General features: G+C 37.0%; 1 protein-coding gene across 5 annotated transcripts in view; it reads left to right on the forward strand.

Moving 5' to 3' along the window:
• Positions 1-19,720, forward strand: part of LOC127832555 (serine/threonine-protein kinase TBK1-like) — a 48,212-nt gene that overhangs the window by 14,312 nt on the left and 14,180 nt on the right. For 4 of the 5 annotated variants that reach the window (XM_052358075.1, XM_052358072.1, XM_052358074.1 and 1 more), the window contains exons 7-17: positions 1,994-2,151; positions 2,988-3,098; positions 4,564-4,743; positions 5,723-5,931; positions 6,641-6,788; positions 8,176-8,407; positions 9,518-9,639; positions 13,352-13,513; positions 14,316-14,417; positions 15,110-15,206; positions 16,536-16,732. In XM_052358075.1, coding sequence (XP_052214035.1) covers positions 1,994-2,151; positions 2,988-3,098; positions 4,564-4,743; positions 5,723-5,931; positions 6,641-6,788; positions 8,176-8,407; positions 9,518-9,639; positions 13,352-13,513; positions 14,316-14,417; positions 15,110-15,206; positions 16,536-16,732 — 1,718 coding nt within the window. The remainder of the gene's footprint in view (positions 1-1,993; positions 2,152-2,987; positions 3,099-4,563; positions 4,744-5,722; positions 5,932-6,640; positions 6,789-8,175; positions 8,408-9,517; positions 9,640-13,351; positions 13,514-14,315; positions 14,418-15,109; positions 15,207-16,535; positions 16,733-19,720) is intronic. The other variant, XM_052358076.1, reaches the window with a different exon arrangement.

Genomic DNA, 19,720 nt, shown 5'->3' on the forward strand with positions numbered 1-19,720 from the left:
TCTGTCCGTCCGTCCACATTTGTTCGTAAACACTCTAGAGGCCACATTTATTGTCTGATCTTCATGAAACTTGGTCAGAAGATTTCTCCCAATGATATCTCGATCGAGTTCGAAACTGGGTCATGCTGGGTCAAAAACTAGGTCACTAGGTCAAAAAAAAGAAAAAGCTTGTAAACACTGTAGAAGATACATTTAATGCCCAATCTTCATGTAACTTTGTCAAAATGTTTGTCTTAATAATATGTTGGTTGAGTTCAAAAGTGGTTCCGGTCCGTTGAAAAACATGGCCGCCAGTGAGCGGGGCAGTTTTCCTTACATGGCTATAGAGAAACCTTGTAAACACTCTAGAAGTCACAATTTTGGCCCAATCATCATGAAAGTTAATCAAAACATTGGTTTTATTGATATGTCGGACGAGTACGAAAATGGTCCAGATCGGTGAACAAACATGGCCGCCAGTGGGCGGGGCATTTTCTCTTTATGTATATAGGGAAAACATGTGAACACTCTAGAAGTCACATTTTGTGCCCAATATTCATGAAATTTGGTCAGAACATTTGTTTCCTTGATACGAGAGTTGAGTTGGAAAATGGTTCCGGTCAGTTGAATAACATGTCTGCCGGGGGGGGGCAGTTTTCTTATATTTATATGGTAAAAGAAAGCTTGTGAACACTCTAGAAGTCAAATTTTTTGCCCAATCACCATGAAACTTGGTGTAAAGATTGGTTTTATATATATCTCAGATGAGTTTGCAAATGGTCCCGATGGGTCAATAAACATGGCTGCCAGGGATGTGGGGCAGTGTTTCTTATGTGACTATATAGAGAGAAACCTTATGATAGAACACTATGGAAGTCACATATTTTGCCTAATCATCATAAAACTTAGTCAATACATTGGTTTTATTGATTTCTTGGACAAGTTGGAAAATGGCTCAGATCGGTGAAACACACTTTTTAGTTCACCTGATTGCTCAGGTGAGGTTTTAGGATTGGTCTTTGTCCGCTGTCCGTCCGTCCACATTTGGTTTGTAAACACTCTACCATTCACATTTCTCAAGCATTCTTTATCAAAGTTGCTGAAAGATCTCAGTCAAGTTTGATGATAGGTCACCATTTCAAATCTTACAAAAACAAAAACACTCCCTACATGCACGCCAGAGTTTTGGTTCAATAATGATGAAACTTGACCAGGATGTTTGTCTGGTCAATATCTAGGTCAAGTTTGACATTAGGTAAAGATTGAATGAACCGACTCCTCTCAGGTGAGCAAACTAGGGCCATCTTGGTCCTCTTGTTTTTATATTGAAAACCTGGTTTTGTGACAATTTTGTCCCTTGTTAATATTAAATTAATAACTAAAGCATGCTGAACCAGGTTTCATGGAGTTGACTTGTTTTTTGTTTTCAATTATTGTATGATAAACTTTCTGATATGCAATACATCTGTAAAGTTTATCTTCATAATTGGACTGAGTGTTGATTATTTTTCTACTTAATAACTTACCTGGAGCCCTGAAATTCATCATTGTTACAATCTAATATAAATAATTCTGAATGAAACTAGTCAGGATAGCACCAGCTGTTAATGTAAGAACTAACAACAAATGTTGAAGTTTACATTTGTTTGACATTCATATCCTTTAAACGAGAAATTCTTAAAAAGATCGTTTGACATTACACTATTCCAATTATATTAAGTCATGAAATGAGCTGAGCTCTGTGAAAAGGTGGTTAAGTGCGTTTAGTTTCGTCTCATATTAGCCTGTGCAGTCCACACAGGCTAATGAGGGACAACACTTTTCGCCTAAACTTGATTTTTGCTAAGAAGAGACTTTCTTGGAAAGAAAAATATAATAAAAGCGTAAAGTGTCGTCCCTGATTAGCCTTTGTGGACTGCACAGGCTAATCGGGGACGACACTTTAGGCACATGTATTAAACCCCTTTTTCACAGGGCATGGCTCATATGTTTACACATTCTTCTATTTATCTAGCATCCAGATATGTACGAGAAAGCCCTATTACGTGCACCAGATAAGAAGCATTTCACCTCGAAAGTGGACCTATGGAGTTTGGGTGTCACCTTCTTCCATGTGGCCACTGGAGAACTACCATTTAAACCATTCGGTGGGAGGAATAACAGGGAAAAAATGTAATTAAGAGGATGGACTTATGATATCTGCGTTCATGTTATTTTAATGACTTATAATTGTTTGAAAATACTAGAAGCTCATGTTTGGCTTTAATAAAACTACAACTGTTTGTACTTAAAATATTATCTTGTCTTATATTAATAAATATATGTTAGAATTGTAGAAAAAGGGCTGAAATTGTGTATTCAGGCCAGTTGTTTCATCTCAAATGATATTTTCCATTGAGAAATGGTTAGGGACTTGTGTCTCTAGGGATTAAGGGAAAGAGGAATAGCAGGTTAGTAGGGGCCTGATTTTTATGCCTCACCCTTTTAAGCTATGTGGCACCCCTTCTGTTTGTATGCCCGTCAATTTTAGTAATGTCTCACCTTTTTGGTCCCTTTTTAATTTGTCAATGTTTTAGTAAATACAGAACCACAGAATTTATTTTTATTTGGTATTTATTATTTTTAAGATAAACATGCAGTATTATTTGATATTAACATTAAACTATTTTTAATATAGAACATACCTCATAGAATATGTGCTGAATGGATGATTAAAAAAATTAATACTTTAGTGAAAACAGCACATTAAGTCACTTACAATGTACAAATAAGGCATTCAACGATTTTTTACAAAAAGGTCACCCTGCACCCTTTTGTGCCCCCTATTTCCCTTTTTCAGGACCATTTTTTTAGTCTGAATAAATCTATTGTCCCAAATAGCTGCACACTGCTGTGTTTGTTAACAATTACCAACAATTCTTGGTGGTGCGTTATAATTAAGTTTTATTGGTTCTCAATTAATGCTTAAATAATTTTTTTAAATGCAAATATGCCTGTATATATGGCAGGTTTGAGATAACGACCCGGAAGGAGTCCGGAGTTATCATGGGAGTTCAGCACATTGAGATGGGGCCTATCCAGTGGAGTAAGGAGCTGCCAGGGTACTGCAGACTCTCCGCGTATGTGAAACCTTGACCTTGACCTGGGCCCGTATTCACCAGACAATTCTTACACTTGACCCTTTACCGCTCACATACGCATGTTGTCCTGTTGGCAGTCCCTTGGAAAATTTAATTGAATACCTTTCTTACTACATTCAAGTTTAAAATAATTCATATCTAATCCAAAAATACTGATAAGCAGCAAACAGCATAAAACCTGAACAGACTGCAAGTTACTCGCAGGCTGTTCTGGTTTTATGCTTTTTGCAAAAGCTATTTTCACTTTGCATCTGAGCAGGAAAGGGTTAAGGGTAATTTTTTTTATACTTTAAACTGTAATGTGCTTTAACTACTTTAAGGTCAAGGCGAGCAGTTAACGCCAGCAATCATATTATTCTTTGAGAAGAACAATATGTTAATAATATTGAGCACCATTTTTAGTCTGTATACATGTATATTCAAACTTAGAGTTATTTTATTGATTGTATGTAAGACTAGTCTTAACCCTTTCCCTCTCAGAAGCAAAGTGAAAACGGCTTTTGCAACCAGCATAAAACCAGAACAGCCTGCAAGTAACTTGCAGTCTGTTCAGGTTTTATGCTGTTTGCTACTCATCAGTATCTAAGGGTTGGAAATGAAGCCTTTAAAACTTGAATCTAGTAAAAAAGATATTTAATTTAACTTTCTAAGTGACTACAAATGCGTGAAAATACGTGTCTAAGGGGTAAAGGGTTAACTGTATTTGTAAGTCTAAGAATGGATTGGCGAATATGGTCCCTGTATTGGCTAGCGTTGATGTTGATCTACTAACAATGAGACATCATTTTCAACCTTTCAGTCTCCCCAAAAGTTTGTTGGCCCTCAGGCAAGGCAGTGAAACTGCATTAGGGCAGGAAAAAACATCCAGAATACTAGACCTCATGTTTATGTTTTTAGTATTGAGCACAATGCATTACTAAATATATAATGTTATTTGCTAGACATACTTTTTAAAGGTGCCTTTCTATGTTATTTTGTGGTACATGTATGTCAGCGGGCCTATTTTCAGCCTCTTGCAAAGATGGTCTTTGATTATGAGCGATGAACCAGAATGAAAGGCTTGGCTGTTTTATTGTTACATATTATGTGTACTCAAATCTTAAGTCTTGCTACATATTTGAGCGTCGTTCTGTGAAAACTGGTCTTTATTCATGTGCTTAAAATGTTGTCCCAGATAAGCCTGTGCAGTCTGCACAGGCTTATTAGGAACAACACTACACGTTTTCATGGAATTTTTTGTTTAAAGGAAGTTTCTTAAAGAAAATCCAGTTTAGGCATAAACTATCATCCCTAATTAGCCAGTGCAGATTACACAAGCTAATCTGGGATGACACTTTACGAACATGCATTAAGCTCAGTTTTTCCGAAACAAAAATAAGGCTCATTTAGTCTAGGTATACATTTAAAGATTTTATGTAGCTTTTACCTGTGTGCTCTTTTTCAGTGGGTTGAAGTTGCTCATAACGCCTGTATTCGCCCGCCTGTTAGAATCTAACCCAAAGTACACATGGAATTTTGACGACTTTTTTGACCATGTGGCAAACATTATCAAAAAACGTGTGATACATGTCTTCTGTCCACATACATGGACTTGTCTTAAAGTGTACATAGATGCTGAAAATAAGTGAGTATGCTTGCTGTTAGTTGTGAAAGTTTTGTGAACATGATCAGTGAGAAATCACTTGCAGATTATCAACATTTGTACATGTATTTTGATATTTTTTATCTTAAGAATAATAGTTATTCAATGTATCGAAACAACTGGTTGTTTATTTATATATATGCATAGCTTTTGGATGTTAATTGGATGTTAATTTATGCAAAACCACAATTTTACCAGATTTAAACTTACATGGTTTGCGATTTATTATAAAGTTTAAAAAAAGATAAAGATGACACCTATAGTGTGATACCGCCTCTGTTGAGATAATTTGCTCCTCTTAAATACCACCATTTCTTTACATTTGTTCTTAATTTTTACTGAATTGTTCTTCAATCAAACCCCTGTGACAGGTATCTTGTTATGTAATCATATAAGCCTTGTTCTGGGAAAACAGGGTTTAATGCATGTGCAAAAGTGTTGCCCTAGATTAGCCTTTGAAGTCCACACTTGCTAATTAGGACAAGACTTTCGGATTTTATGAAATTTTTGTTGAAATTTTTGTTGAAATGAGGTCTCTTCAAAATAAAAAAACTGTTTGGGACTGCATAGGCTGATCTGGAAACGCCACTATACTCATATGTGTCTTGTTCTGAGAAAACTGAGCTTAATTCATGTGCGTAAAGTGTCGTCCCAGATAAGCCTGTGCAGTCCGCACAGGCTAATCAGGGACGACACTTTCCGCTTTAATGGTTTTTTAGTTTCAAGGAAGTCCCTCCTTACCGAAAATCAAGTTTAGGCGGAAAGTGTCGTCCCTGATTAGCCTGTGCGGACTGCACAGGCTAATCTGGGACGACACTTTATGCACATGCATTATGACCAGCTTTCACAGAACAAGACACACATGAATTAAGCCCAGATTTCCCAGAACAAGGCTCATATAATAAACTTCTCTCTGCATAGTTATCGGCCCCATGTGATTATTCCTTTCTGCATTCTGCAGCCTCACCAATCTGCAAGAGTTGATAGCCAAACAGACGGACATACAGTCCACCAGTCAGCTGCTGATCTTTGACGGCCAGCTGCTGAAGGATTGTGTGCAGCCTTTACTGCCCGTGTGCAATTATCCGGAGGGAATCACTGAAACCAACCCGATATTCTGTTTTGACCGAGACTTGAAAGATACTCCATTATTTCCTCCGCCTCCAATTAGTAAGAATTCAAGCATAGCCTCCAATTAGTAAAAATTCAAGCATAGCCTACTCTGCCAAATTAATGTATGGCTGCCTATAAGTAAATTTTTGTTAAGAAAATTGTCTAAGGCAGCGACTTTTTCTTCTTTAAACTGTAAACATTTAATTAATTTCTATGTTTCACAATACATTTTGGGTCAGGGGAATTCTTGTTGAAGGACAATATTATTGTAATATTCAAATTACAGTTGTATTATTGATGATAAATGGGTCTGATGATTGGTATTTTTTTTTAATTATTGAGCATCTAATAAATTAGATCTTCAGTTTAGACCTGTTTATTTGCTCGATTGCATAGAAAGCCTAACGCTTATTTGAAAAGCTCTCGATTCTGTTTCCTGGGACTAGAACCAGTGTCTATGGGGGAGATCTAAAGAACGATCCCACAGTGGGGATTGAACCTGTGACCTCCCAACGCTAGGCAGACACCATATCCTCTAGGCCACAGCGAATTAGATCTTTGTCATCCATCCCAGATTAGCCTGTGCAGTCCATACAGGCTATTCAGGGATGACACTTTCCACTTTTATGGAATTTTTGGTTTCAATGAAGTATCTAAATGAAAATCGAGTCTAGGCGGAAAGTGTCATCCTGATTAGCCTGGCTTATCTGGGACTACACTTGATGCACGTTCACGAAGCATTATACTGCTAAAATAAAATTTTCAGGGGAATTTCCGAAGACTAAAGCAAGTAGTTATGCGGAGGATTATAAAGCCGCTAAGGCTTGCTCGGCTACCGGTTGTTACATGGAGAAGGAAGTAGAGTGGTACAGCATTAAACAGGACCTGGTTCGCCGCTCCGTGCAAGTCTACATGTATGTTGTGCACTTCATTTTAATTTAATCTGTTTATATTAGCTTCATAGCATTGAACTCCGTAGGCTTATTGAAACCCTTTTGAGTCCGTTTCCTGGAAGAACCAGTACTTGGTATCTTTAGAGGAGATCTAAAAATCGCTTGCACGGTGGGGATCAGATCTGTGACCTTCGCTAGGTGGACACCATATCCACTATGTTTTGCTTGATGACTGTGTTAATTGTTATGCACAAGCAATGTCTTTATAAAATATATTATCAGGGTTGAATGTTATATTTGGGTTGTATGCTCTAATTAAAGTACAAGATGACAGAATTGATTGGTTACAGGACTTATGTATTGTTATCGGACACCATGATGTACACTTATTTTACTTGCTGTATATGTCAATAGTGTTGTAAACAGTGCACTCATGCTAGGCAGATGAAGAAATATAACATCAATGCAGTGAAAAGATTACAAGATTCTTTTTTTTCATATATCTCTTGCAGAAAGATTTTAAACAACATTTCCAAAATTAAATTATATCAACTATAGAAGTTAAGTGACTAGGGCATTCATAACGTATTATAATTGAATTCAAATGAATTTCAAGATAATGGAATATTAAAAGTAAAATTATTCTCAATTTATTTAAATTCTTGGTTTTATCATTTTTTGTTCGCCTATTGATGCCTGTATATTGGCACATTGTGACCTCACGCTTTAAAAAAGAATTATTCACTATTTAATTTACTAAATAAAAAAAAACACTAACATAGTAAATGTAAATGCAATCAAATTTGCTGTGCTTGATTTGCCTATAAATAAAATATACAGAACATTATGAGTAATACCTGTTTATAGTCTTTACATGTGAAAAAAACACGAAGTAAACAGTACTGAGAGGTTATCATAAGATCATCCTGACAATCATGTTATCAACAGGTGCCCCTAAGTCAGTAGGGTAATTGTTATTTGTGCTGTGTAAATTATCGAAATAAAATAATTATTTTATGGAATGAAAACACATACAATTCTAATTTTAACATGAATGAGGAAAATTGCTCAAATTTATGTTCAGTATATATGCTTATAACTTTACTGTCTCATAATTTTTAACTACTGTGTAAATTTGAATAATCAAAAATTATGCAACAGTTATTGGTACTATATAAACAGTACAAGTCATATTGCATTATTTTTATTTTTTTTTACAAAATTTGCCCTATTTGATTGTCATTGAATGTTTCACCTGCAGAAATTATTGCAAGAAATCTGATTAAAAGACCTAAGACAGTTACGCAGAAAAACATATAATGCATATATCTTTTTATATCTGATAAATTTAATGCATAATACCTTTGATAGCATTTAAAATGATGTACTATCTGCTTTTTCTTTTCAGACATGAACTCTATCATGAATGCAGTCACCTTGCGGATTATAACAAATTCAGAAGTAAAAACTGTGATAATTTAACGCAGTGGAAGGAGACTTTCCTGCAAATGTTTCAACACGAACTCAGGATGATAAAAGTGCTCACTGACACTCAAGACTCTGACATTGGTGCTCTGTTACTGGAACTTAATCAGTTTTATGAAGAATGTGTTCGCGATGTGAATGAGACGTCTAGAAAGGTAAACTCTTTCATTTCTTAAAATTGTTTGTTTCATTGGAGACTTTTTAATCTGTCACAGAAATTGGAGTGTGATGAATAATTGTTTAGATATTTAGAAAAGCAATAGAAGATCTGTTTTCAATGGGTAACTTACACACTGGCCTTACAACAGATTGGTAGCAGGTGACTAAGTCTTGTTGTAAGCATTTACAGGGGTGTGATTGCTCCTTCTTTCAGCTGATTTCTCCTCCTTTTCATTTTTTTTTTACAAAAGTATAAACTTTGCTTGATATATTTACAAACGAAGAGTGTACTTGAATCCTGTAAGGGTGGTAGCGCATTTTCCTGCCTTGAAGTGGTTCTTAAATCCCACCCTTGCAATATCCACCTTTACCCAACCACCAACCAACCTGTCCGCTTGGGGGGGGGGGGGGGGGGGGTAATGACAATATGTGAGAGTCTCAGTGAACTCACTATAAATGTATAGAACATAAGCACTACACAGAAAAGGGTTACACTGGTAATGTTATTAAATTCATCATAAATCCATTATGACATAGGGTGTTAAAAAGCTGTACACTCTTTTGATGTTAATGCTGTAAACTCTGGGTAAGTTTTAGGGGGATGGTCTTAGTTTAGATGAAACCTATTTATTTTAGGAAAGCCTCAGGCTAATTGAAACGCTCTCGATTCCATTTCCTGGGCCTATAACCAGTACTTGGTGTCTTTTAGGGGAGATCTCAAGAACGCTCCCTTGGTGGGGATCAAACCCGTGACCTCCCGGATCGCAAGGCGGACACCATATCTATAATGCCACGGCGACCTTGGGGGGGGGGGGGGGGGGGGGGGGAATGGTCTTGATACCATTTCAAAGTGTGCACTAAAAGATGACATGAAAATTTTGTTTTACAGCTGAATAAAACCTATAAGGTTTATAGTTACAGTAGGGGAATTTGAAAAGCGTTTTAGTAAAATGCACTTAAGGATGGGATTTTTTTATACAGGCATACATTTTCAGTTTAAGATCAAATAAAAAGGTACATAGTTCTTCCAATTTTAATGCAATATCAATGCAGGCAAGATTTGCTTAAATTGTTGAGAAAAACCCATTATGTAATGTCTGTTCTAGATAACGGAGCTTTCATACGAGGTTGAGAATGAACTCAAGCGGTTGCAGGACGATCACTTGAATAAAAAGATTCTAAAAAAGAAGTGGAATGATAGCGTTGGGTGCAGCAGCAAGGACAGATGGTAACACCCACTATAAGTCTCATGAACATTGGTATTTGGCAACAAATGAGTGCCCTCTGGGAAAACCGGGCCTATTGCATGTGAGTTGAGCTGTCCCAAATAAGATTGTACATGCATAGGCTAATCAGGGACAACACTTTTAGCCTAATCTGGATTTTCTTAAAGAAGAGACTTCCTTTAATAAACAAGAAATCATGAAAGTGCAAACTGTCATTCCTTAGTAGCCTGTGCAGACTGCACAGGCTTATCTGGGAAGACATAACGCACACGCATTAAGCCCTGTTTTCCCAGAGCAAGACACAAATGTTCTAAAATGTTGTACTGGTATTATCTGTAATGTGAATTGTGTCTGGCTAAATGATCATTTCCCTTATGTTTGTATAAATATTTGACAAGTTTACCTGATTAACTTTATATGGTGTCTGACATGCTATCAGGAGATCTTTAATTCAATCTGGGAGCAGTGGTCTAATGGTAGGACGCTGGCTTAGCGATCGAGAGGTCCCTGGTTTGAATTCCGCCCTGATCACTGGCATTTTCCTGAGCAAGAAATTTATCCTACACTTGCTCCTCTCCACCCAGGTGTATAAATGGGTACCTGTGAGGGAAATAAGCCAATGTTCCGTGGCTGCATACTGCGCCGAAATGTTAACGGATGACTTATGACCCAGAGATCAGTTGAAAAATGTGAAGCGCCCATACTGTATGAAAAGGGTGCTATATAAATGTGGTAAAAAAAAATCCATTCCAAAGGACTGTTACTATAATCAGTCAGAAAAAAACAAAAGAAAAACAATTTATTCAAATGTGTCTCAAGAGGAAATAACCTTTCAGGGTAATGATCATGCAATAGGTTTAAATTATGGACAAAGACATCCTGGTAACATAATGAATCTTTTTTTTCAAGAAATAGATTTATTATGGTCAAGGTCACATGAATACATATCCAGCATACATATTAATACATATTGAATGGTTTACAGTCTCATTGTTGTGGTATCTAAGACGCTTCAAACTAAAATATATTTCTACACTGTAGCTCCAATATAACGCGGATTACGGGGTCCAAGCCACAAACATGGGTTATAAAGGGACCGTGTTATAAATAATTTCGGTGCTCATACATTTCCATGTCATTTGCCAATAGATGCATATAAACCCTACCTAATCAACAAATGTAATTGTATGTGCTCTGTAGGTGTCTTCTTTACATAACATTTTAAGTGAACTTAAGAAATTAAAGGATTAACTATACACTCAAAATATGTATGATTTTTAAGAAGTGAGCACTTATGTCTTTCACCGTCGTCATATGCTTATGATTTATCATGTATTTAATCTGAAACATTTTTTGTTTAATGGAGAGGACAATTGGTTCAAATGTGGGTATCCAACACCAGCTGCAAACTACAACCAACTACTGCTTATTTTCTTTAACTCTTTACCACTTAGATACTTATTTTGACACGTTTGTTATCCTGTATACAATAAAATTACGTTTAAGAACTTTGTTACTAGATTCAAGTTTTAAAGGCTTCATTTTCATCCCTATGATATGATAAGCATGAAGTCAGTATAAAACCTTAATAGACTGCCAGTAACTCGCAGGCTGTTCTGTTTTCATACTGGTTGCACATAGCGCTGGTTAACTGCTTTTTTTATGTCCCCCAGTCATATTGTTTTTGCCCTGTCTGTTCTTGGTTTGTTTCTTGGTTTGTTGGTTTGTTTGCGTCAAACTTTAACATTGGCTATAACTTTTGCAATATTGAAGATATGAACTTGATATTTAGCATGCATGTGTATCTCATGGAGCTGCACATTTTGAGTGGTGAAAGGTCAAGGTCATCCTTCAAGGTCAAAGGTCAAATATATGGGGGGAACATAGTGTTTCACAAACACATCTTGTTTGCATTAGACTACTTGTAGCAGTGCTGCATGTAGTACCTGTGTCTGTTGGAGTGTTCAGAAGGTGCATGTGATAGTCACCCAGATTATCTGTTGCAGTGTTCAGAAGTCCATGTGATAGTCACCCAGATTGTCTGTTACAGTGTTCAGAAGGTGCATGTGATAGTCACCCAGATTGTCTGTTGCAGTGTTCAGAAGGTGCATGTGATAGTCACCCAGATTGTCTGTTACAGTGTTCAGAAGGTCCATGTGATAGTCACCCAGATTGTCTGTTGCAGTGTCCAGAAGGTGCATGTTATAGTCACCCAAATTGTCTGTTACAGTGTTCAGAAGGCCCATGTGATAGTCACCCAGATTGTCTGTTGCAGTGTTCAGAAGGTGCATGTGATAGTCATCCAGATTGTCTGTTGGAGTGTTCAGAAGGTGCATGTGATAGTCACCCAGATTGTCTGTTGCAGTGTTCAGAAGGGGCATGTGATAGTCACCCAGATTGTCTGTTGCAGTGTTCAGAAGGTGCATGTGATAGTCACCCAGATTGTCTGTTACAGTGTTCAGAAGGTCCATGTGATAGTCACCCAGATTGTCTGTTGCAGTGTCCAGAAGGTGCATGTTATAGTCACCCAAATTGTCTGTTACAGTGTTCAGAAGGCCCATGTGATAGTCACCCAGATTGTCTGTTGCAGTGTTCAGAAGGTGCATGTGATAGTCACCCAGATTGTCTGTTACAGTGTTCAGAAGGTGCATGTGATAGTCACCCAGATTGTCTGTTGCAGTGTTCAGAAGGTGCATGTGATAGTCACCCAGATTGTTTGTTGCAGTGTTCAGAAGGTGCATGTGATAGTCACCCAGATTGTCTGTTACAGTGTTCAGAAGGTCCATGTGATAGTCACCCAGATTGTCTGTTGCAGTGTCCAGAAGGTGCATGTTATAGTCACCCAGATTGTCTGTTACAGTGTTCAGAAGGCCCATGTGATAGTCACCCAGATTGTCTGTTACAGTGTTCAGAACGTGCATGTGATAGTCACCCAGATTGTCTGTTGCAGTGTTCAGAAGGTGCATGTGATAGTCACCCAGATTGTCTGTTACAGTGTTCAGAAGGTCCATGTGATAGTCACCCAGATTGTCTGTTGCAGTGTTCAGAAGGTGCATGTGATAGTCACCCAGATTGTCTGTTGCAGTGTTCAGAAGGTGCATGTGATAGTCACCCAAATTGTCTGTTACAGTGTTCAGAAGGTGCATGTGATAGTCACCCAGATTGTCTGTTGCAGTGTTCAGAAGGTCCATGTGATAGTCACCCAGATTGTCTGTTGCAGTGTTCAGAAGGTGCATGTGATAGTCACCCAGATTGTCTGTTACAGTGTTCAGAAGGTGCATGTGATAGTCACCCAGATTGTCTGTTGCAGTGTTCAGAAGGTGCATGTGATAGTCACCCAGATTGTCTGTTACAGTGTTCAGAAGGTCCATGAGATAGCCACCCAGATTGTCTTTTGCAGTGTTCAGAAGGTCCATGTGATAGTCACCCAGATTATCTGTTGCAGTGTTCAGATGATCCATGTGAAGTCATCCAGATTGTCTGTTGCAGTGTTCAGAAGGTGCATGTGATAGTCACCCAGATTGTCTGTTACAGTGTTCAGAAGGTCCATGTGATAGTCACCCAGATTGTCTGTTGCAGTGTTCAGAAGGTGCATGTGATAGTCACCCAGATTGTCTGTTGCAGTGTTCAGAAGGTCCATGTGATAGTCACCCAGATTGTCTGTTGCAGTGTTCAGAAGGTGCATGTGATAGTCACCCAGATTGTCTGTTGCAGTGTTCAGAAGGTGCACGTGATAGTCACCCAGATTGTCTGTTGCAGTGTTCAGAAGGTACATGTGATAGTCACCCAGATTCTGAAGACCAAGCAGCAGTTTGGAGAGGATCGGAGAAAAACAGGGGCCACCTTCAACGATGAGCAGATACATAAATATGAGAAGTGGGTAGAACACCACTGTAGTGCTTGGTTTCTATCTGTATGAGCCGCACTCTTGGAAAATGGGTCTTAATGTATGTGCGTAAAGTTAAGTCCCAGATTAGCCAGTGCAGTCTGCACACGCTAACCAGGGACAACACATTTTTGATTTTATGGTATTTTTTGTTTGAAGGAAGTCTCTTTTTAGCAAAAATCCTGTTTAGGTGGATAGTGTTGTTCATGATAAGCCTGAGCGGACTGCACATACACTTTATGCACATGCATTAGCCCCATTTGAACTTTGTTTAAACCTGTTTATTTAATCTAGATTGCATTTTAAGTACTTACTTCATATATAAAACGCTCTTGAGTCCATTTTCTGGGCCTAGAGCCAGTAGTTGTTGTCTTTGGGGGAGATCTAAAGAATGCTCTCACATTGGCGATAGAACCTGTAAAATTCCGGGTCCCTAGGCAGACACCATATCCATTACACCACGGCGACTGTGAACTTAGCCCTTGCACTTAGCCATGGGCATGGCTGCTATTCCAATGACAAAGTGTTGCAAGGCTTATTTAAGTCACTTTTGTAGCAAACTACAAATTTGGAAGTCGCTTGATTAATTAAGTAATCTTTATTATACTCCTTTGGGCTTCTTAAATTGCTTTAATTGAGCCTTTCAATATTATAATTATTCTCTTCATAATAATTTTCCTTTTAGTTGGGTAGACATCACTCATGTCGTAATATGCTTATACCCAGTAATAATTGATGACAAATAACAATGTATGTAACTCTGGTGTGATTTGTTTATGTGTTATCCTACAGACACCGGTTGTTTGAAAACTGCATCAAGATTGAGTCCCTGTTCTCAGATCATTGTCAGACAAAGGCAAAGGAACAGTTCCAACAATTCCATGTTTGGTACAGGTAAACATTTATTTTAAATTTGTTTGTTAAATCATGTATAAATAATGATGAAGCTTTGAGAAAGTGGAACTCTAGCGAAAGATGGTTGATGAGACTATTGTAGAATTTGATTAACAAATAACAGTAACACATTACAAAATGAATATGTACTTAAAATTGTAAACATAAAACCATTTTATAGGATTGATTCTTTGTTGATCTGAGTGTGCACCTTTGTTGATCTAAGTGTGCACCTTTGTTGATCTAAGTGTGCACCTTTGTTGATCTGAGTGTGCACCTTTGTTGATCTGAGTGTGCACAATTGCTGATCTAAGTGTGCACCTTTGTTGATGTAAGTGTGAACCATTGTTGATCTAAGTGTGAACCATTGTTGATCTAATGGTGCACCATTGTTGATCTAAGTGTACACCATGGTTGATCTAAATGTGCACCATGGTTGAGCTAAATGTGCACTGTGGTTGATCTAAGTGTACACCTTTGTTGATTTAAGTGTGAACCATTGTTGATCTAATTGTGCACTATTATTGACCTAAGTGTGCACCATTGTTGATTTTTAATGTGTGCCATTGTTGATCTTAACTGGGACCATTATTGATTTCAGTGTGTAAGATTGTTTGTCACAATGTGGACTATTGCTATCTGTATGTTGTGCATTGTGTTGGTCTAAATGTTGACCACTGTTTTGGTTTCAGACAAAGCTGGGAGATACGCTACAAGAGTGAGCAGATAGAGAAGCTTCTGCTGAAGCTGGCAGAACTGCTGGAAAACTTTGTTAGAAGCCTAAGTCAGGTACTGATTGATCTATGTTCTTGGAAAACTGGATTCTATGCATATTATGCATTTGCGTAAAGAGCCGTCTCGACTAGCCTGTGCATTTCGCACAGGCTAATAAGGGATGACACTTTCCGCATTAACTGGATTTTTGTATTGAAGTGACTTGCTATCACGGAAAAATCTATAAAAGCGCAACATGTTGTCCACGGACTGGAAGGACACTTTACGCGCATGCATTAAGCCCAATTTTCCCTGAAAGCGTGTGTGCTTGATCTCCAAACATAAATGACTCACTGCAAGATTTAATTGTCAATATTGATAAATATTCAGAAATTTAGAACATAATGTTGGGGGAACATGTCTTCTGAAGATTTTTTTACTGTAAAGGATTGTCGTGTTATACTTTATTGTATATGGTTGTTGTTATAGCTCACATGGCGTATTCTCAGTTGTGTTTTTGTAGACCTTTGTGGCACAAAAAGATATTGAGAAATGGACAATATTTGTTATTTGGTGGTTGAATATTTATGGCAAGATCATCAGATAAAGCTTAATATCAGAATCAGTATTTTGCAATTTGTTTTTAGAGTTCTCAGCTGCAGATTCATGCTTATCTCTTTAAATCATATTAGTTTATGAATGTCTGTCATTTGGTAAACAATGTTCGTTTGTGAACAATCACATATCTTGTAAGTTATGGCTGAGCCCAATCAGTATCCATAGAACTGAGGAATTCAGACTACTTAAAGATTTGTTTTTTTCAGCCTATTTCACTCTAACAGAAGTCCAAGTCCATAAGTGTTTATCTCATCCTCTTCAAACTTGATATGTTACATGATTTATTTATAATATATATACTAAATTTACAAACAGCTCCTAAAGTATCATTAATACTCAAAATCAACGCAAAATATTTCGTAAAATAAATTTAACCCATAAAAAAGCAGTTTTCCTTATAGCAATAGCCAAAATTTCAATGCTGGATTTTGTATGGTAACATAGATTTAATGAGATACAAAATGCTTGTTTTATTTTTTTGTGGCACAATATGTTCCGTTTAATTTCCCGCAACAATATCTATCCATGAGACACAGGAACACTAATATGGTACATGAAAATGTGTTGAATATATTGTCCCACAAAAAAGCAAAAAAGAGCATTTTGTATCTTGTTAAATCTATGTTACCAGACCAGATCTAGTGTTGAAATTGTGGGTATTGCTGCTATAAGGAACATTTTTTATGGGTTAACTTTATTTTGTACAAAATATTCGTAGATTTTAAGTGTTTATGGTTTTTTAAACATTGTTACATAATTTATTCACAAATAACGTTCTAATATCAGATGTGCCTGAAGTATAAGGGTGACTTCGAGCGCTGTATCACAAGAATAGAAGCCAGTCTGACTCGACAGGAGAGACACCAACATCCACCCAGTCCACTCATGCAGCGGTCCGTCTCAGAGACCATGATGGGATCAGCTGGCTCACGGGACGAACTCAAGAGGATGCGTAACATTTTGATCAGGAGCGTCTTACAAGGGTAAGTTGGTTTTATTTGAAAAGCTATTTCATTTAAGTTTCATCGCAACAAAAGCTTGAGGATTACTGAAGAATCAAATATTTGCGCTTGGCATTTAATTTTAGTGTATTTCAAACTCACACCACCGAATTTATTTATTACCATTACTATTAGTTGCAAAGTTGTGAGTTATCATCTCTGCAGTTTTCTTTACATTTAATTTGAAAACAGTATGAAAACATTAAAAATGTCAAAATAAGTATCCGAAATTCATTGACAGTAAATTAATCGCCCCCTGGGAGCAAAAAGGTACCATGTGACATTGAAATTAGAAGGTACATGGTACCTTTTTGCACCACTAGGGCAATATGGTGTAATCAACTGTTCTGTTTACTGAAGTGCAAGCGCGTTTTAAATTTACAGAACAAATGATTACTTAATAGTTATTTTATAATCATTTGTTTTGTTGTGGAAAATGTGGAAAATATATCGATCATACAACGTCGTGTCATCTTCATGGAAAGTGTTTTTTGTTTATGCTCTCCATATATATATATATATGCCTTTTTATGGGGAGCATATAGTTGCCAGTTTGGGGTTCCTTACTTAGTTCCGTTACACTTTTGTTACCGTTTCTCATAGTGCCTTCAATATTTTACCGATCTCTTACATATTTGGCATGTAGGTATCTTGCATGGACCTCTACCTTTTGATGATGTTTGAGGTCACAGGGGTCAAGGTCACTGAGGCTAATAATAGATTTTTCCGTCACAATTTTGTTACTGTTTCTCATAGCACCTTCAATATTTTTCCGATCTCTTACATATTTGGCATGTAGGCACCTTGCATGGACCTCTACCTTTTGATGATGTTTGAGGTCACTGGGGTCAAGGTCACCGAGGCTAAAAATAGATTTTTCTGTCACAATTTTGTTACAGTTTCTCATAGCACCTTCAATATTTTTCCGATCTCTTACCGGTACATATTTGGCATGTAGGTACCTTGCATGGACCTCTACCTTTTGATGAGGTCACTGGGGTCAAGGTCACCAAGGCTAATAATAGATTTTCTCAAGGTCACACTTTGGTTACAGTTTCTCATAGCGCCTTCAATATTCGATTTGTCTCTTATATATTTGGGATGTAGGTACCTTGCATGGACCTCTACCTTTTTGATGAGGTTTGAGGTCACTGGGGTCAAGGTCACTGAGGCTAATAATAGATTTTCTCAAGGTCACACTTTTTTCCACACAATTAAACCATATCTTGACAAAGCATCATTGGGGAGCATCCATCAGTTTTACTGATATCCTTGTTTTGTTCTTTGGCCTGTCAATATGTGGTTTAACCTACATAAGGTGTTTCTTATAAGCACAGTTAAGCTTCCTACAAAGCTTACATGCATGCACTGATGCTAACACTTTCAACATACCGACATGACCTGACCTGTTTTTGGTCTTGACATTTACCTTCTTTTGGACTTTGATTAAACAAGGTGTTTTGTCTAACATGAATACCGCTTGCTAAAAAGCTTTGATACTTGCATGGATATCATCTATGAACACTCTAACCGCACCCACCTCACCTGACCTCGTTTTGATATAACATTGAGCTTATATGGACTAATAAAGAAGGTGCAAATTCTTGATTTACCCAAAATGACATGTTTTGTCCAAAATCAATAATGCTTTTAACACAGATTTGATACTTGTATGAACACTCTCAACATTCCCCACATTACCTGAGCTCATTTTGACATTTACTTCAAATTACTAGTTGACTAACATTGACCAATTAAGGGGTGTTGCTGCAGTTTTGCTGATTTTTTTACTTCTAATAGATTTTGTCAAAAATTTATATTTAAGATATATATACAAATACTATATGAAAAATTAAATAAAAACAAAGGGTCACCGGCCTTGTTTTGATTTTATTGACCAATATATAACATGCACTTTTTCAATAAAACTGAAAAATCTCTAATTGCGTAAAAATAATTAAAAACCTATGAAATTGGCAACATGTAGATAATATATAAGTTAAGATACATCATATACCATTTAATTAAACCACCCACTACCAATAAAATGGAGTACACAAGTTAAATTTTAAGAAATTTATTTTGTATAATTTTTATGTTACCCAAAAAAAACATCATTTTTTAGCTCATCTCATTTTTAGCTCATCTATTTTTTGAAAAAAAATTATGAGCTATTGTCATCACCTTGGCGTCGGCGTTGGCGTTGGCGTTGGCGTTGGCGTTGGCGTTGGCGTCGGCGTCCGGTTAAGTTTTGCGTTTAGGTCCACTTTTCTCAGAAAGTATCAATGCTATTGCATTCAAACTTGGTACACTTACTTACTATCATGAGGGGACTGGGCAGGCAAAGTTAGATAACTCTGGCGTGCATTTTGACAGAATTATGTGCCCTTTTTATACTTAAAAATTTGAAAATTTTGGTTAAGTTTTGCGTTTAGTTCCACTTTTCTCAGTAAGTATCAATGCTATTGCATTCAAACTTGGTACACTTACTTACTATCATGAGGGGACTGGGCAGGCAAAGTTAGATAACTCTGGCGTGCATTTTGACAGAATTATGTGCCCTTTTTATACTTAAAAAATTGAAAATTTTGGTTAAGTTTTACGTTTAGTTCCACTTTTCTCAGTAAGTATCAATGCTATTGCATTCAAACTTGGTACACTTACTTACTATCATGAGGGGACTGGGCAGGCAAAGTTAGATAACTCTGGCATGCATTTTGACAGAATTATGTGCCCTTTTTATACTTAGAAAATTGACAATTTTGGTTAAGTTTTGTGTTTAGGTCCATTTTATTCCTTAAGCATCAAAGCTATTGCTTTCATACTTGCAACACTTACTAACTATCATAAGGGGACCGGCAGGCAAAGTAATGTAACTCTGACTGGCATTTTGACAGAATTATGTGCCCTTTTTATACTTAGAAAATTGAAAATTTGATTAAGTTTTGTGTTTAGGTCCACTTTATTCCT

Source organism: Dreissena polymorpha, chromosome 5, assembly GCF_020536995.1.
Source record: "Dreissena polymorpha isolate Duluth1 chromosome 5, UMN_Dpol_1.0, whole genome shotgun sequence".
Lineage (NCBI taxonomy): Eukaryota > Metazoa > Mollusca > Bivalvia > Myida > Dreissenidae > Dreissena > Dreissena polymorpha.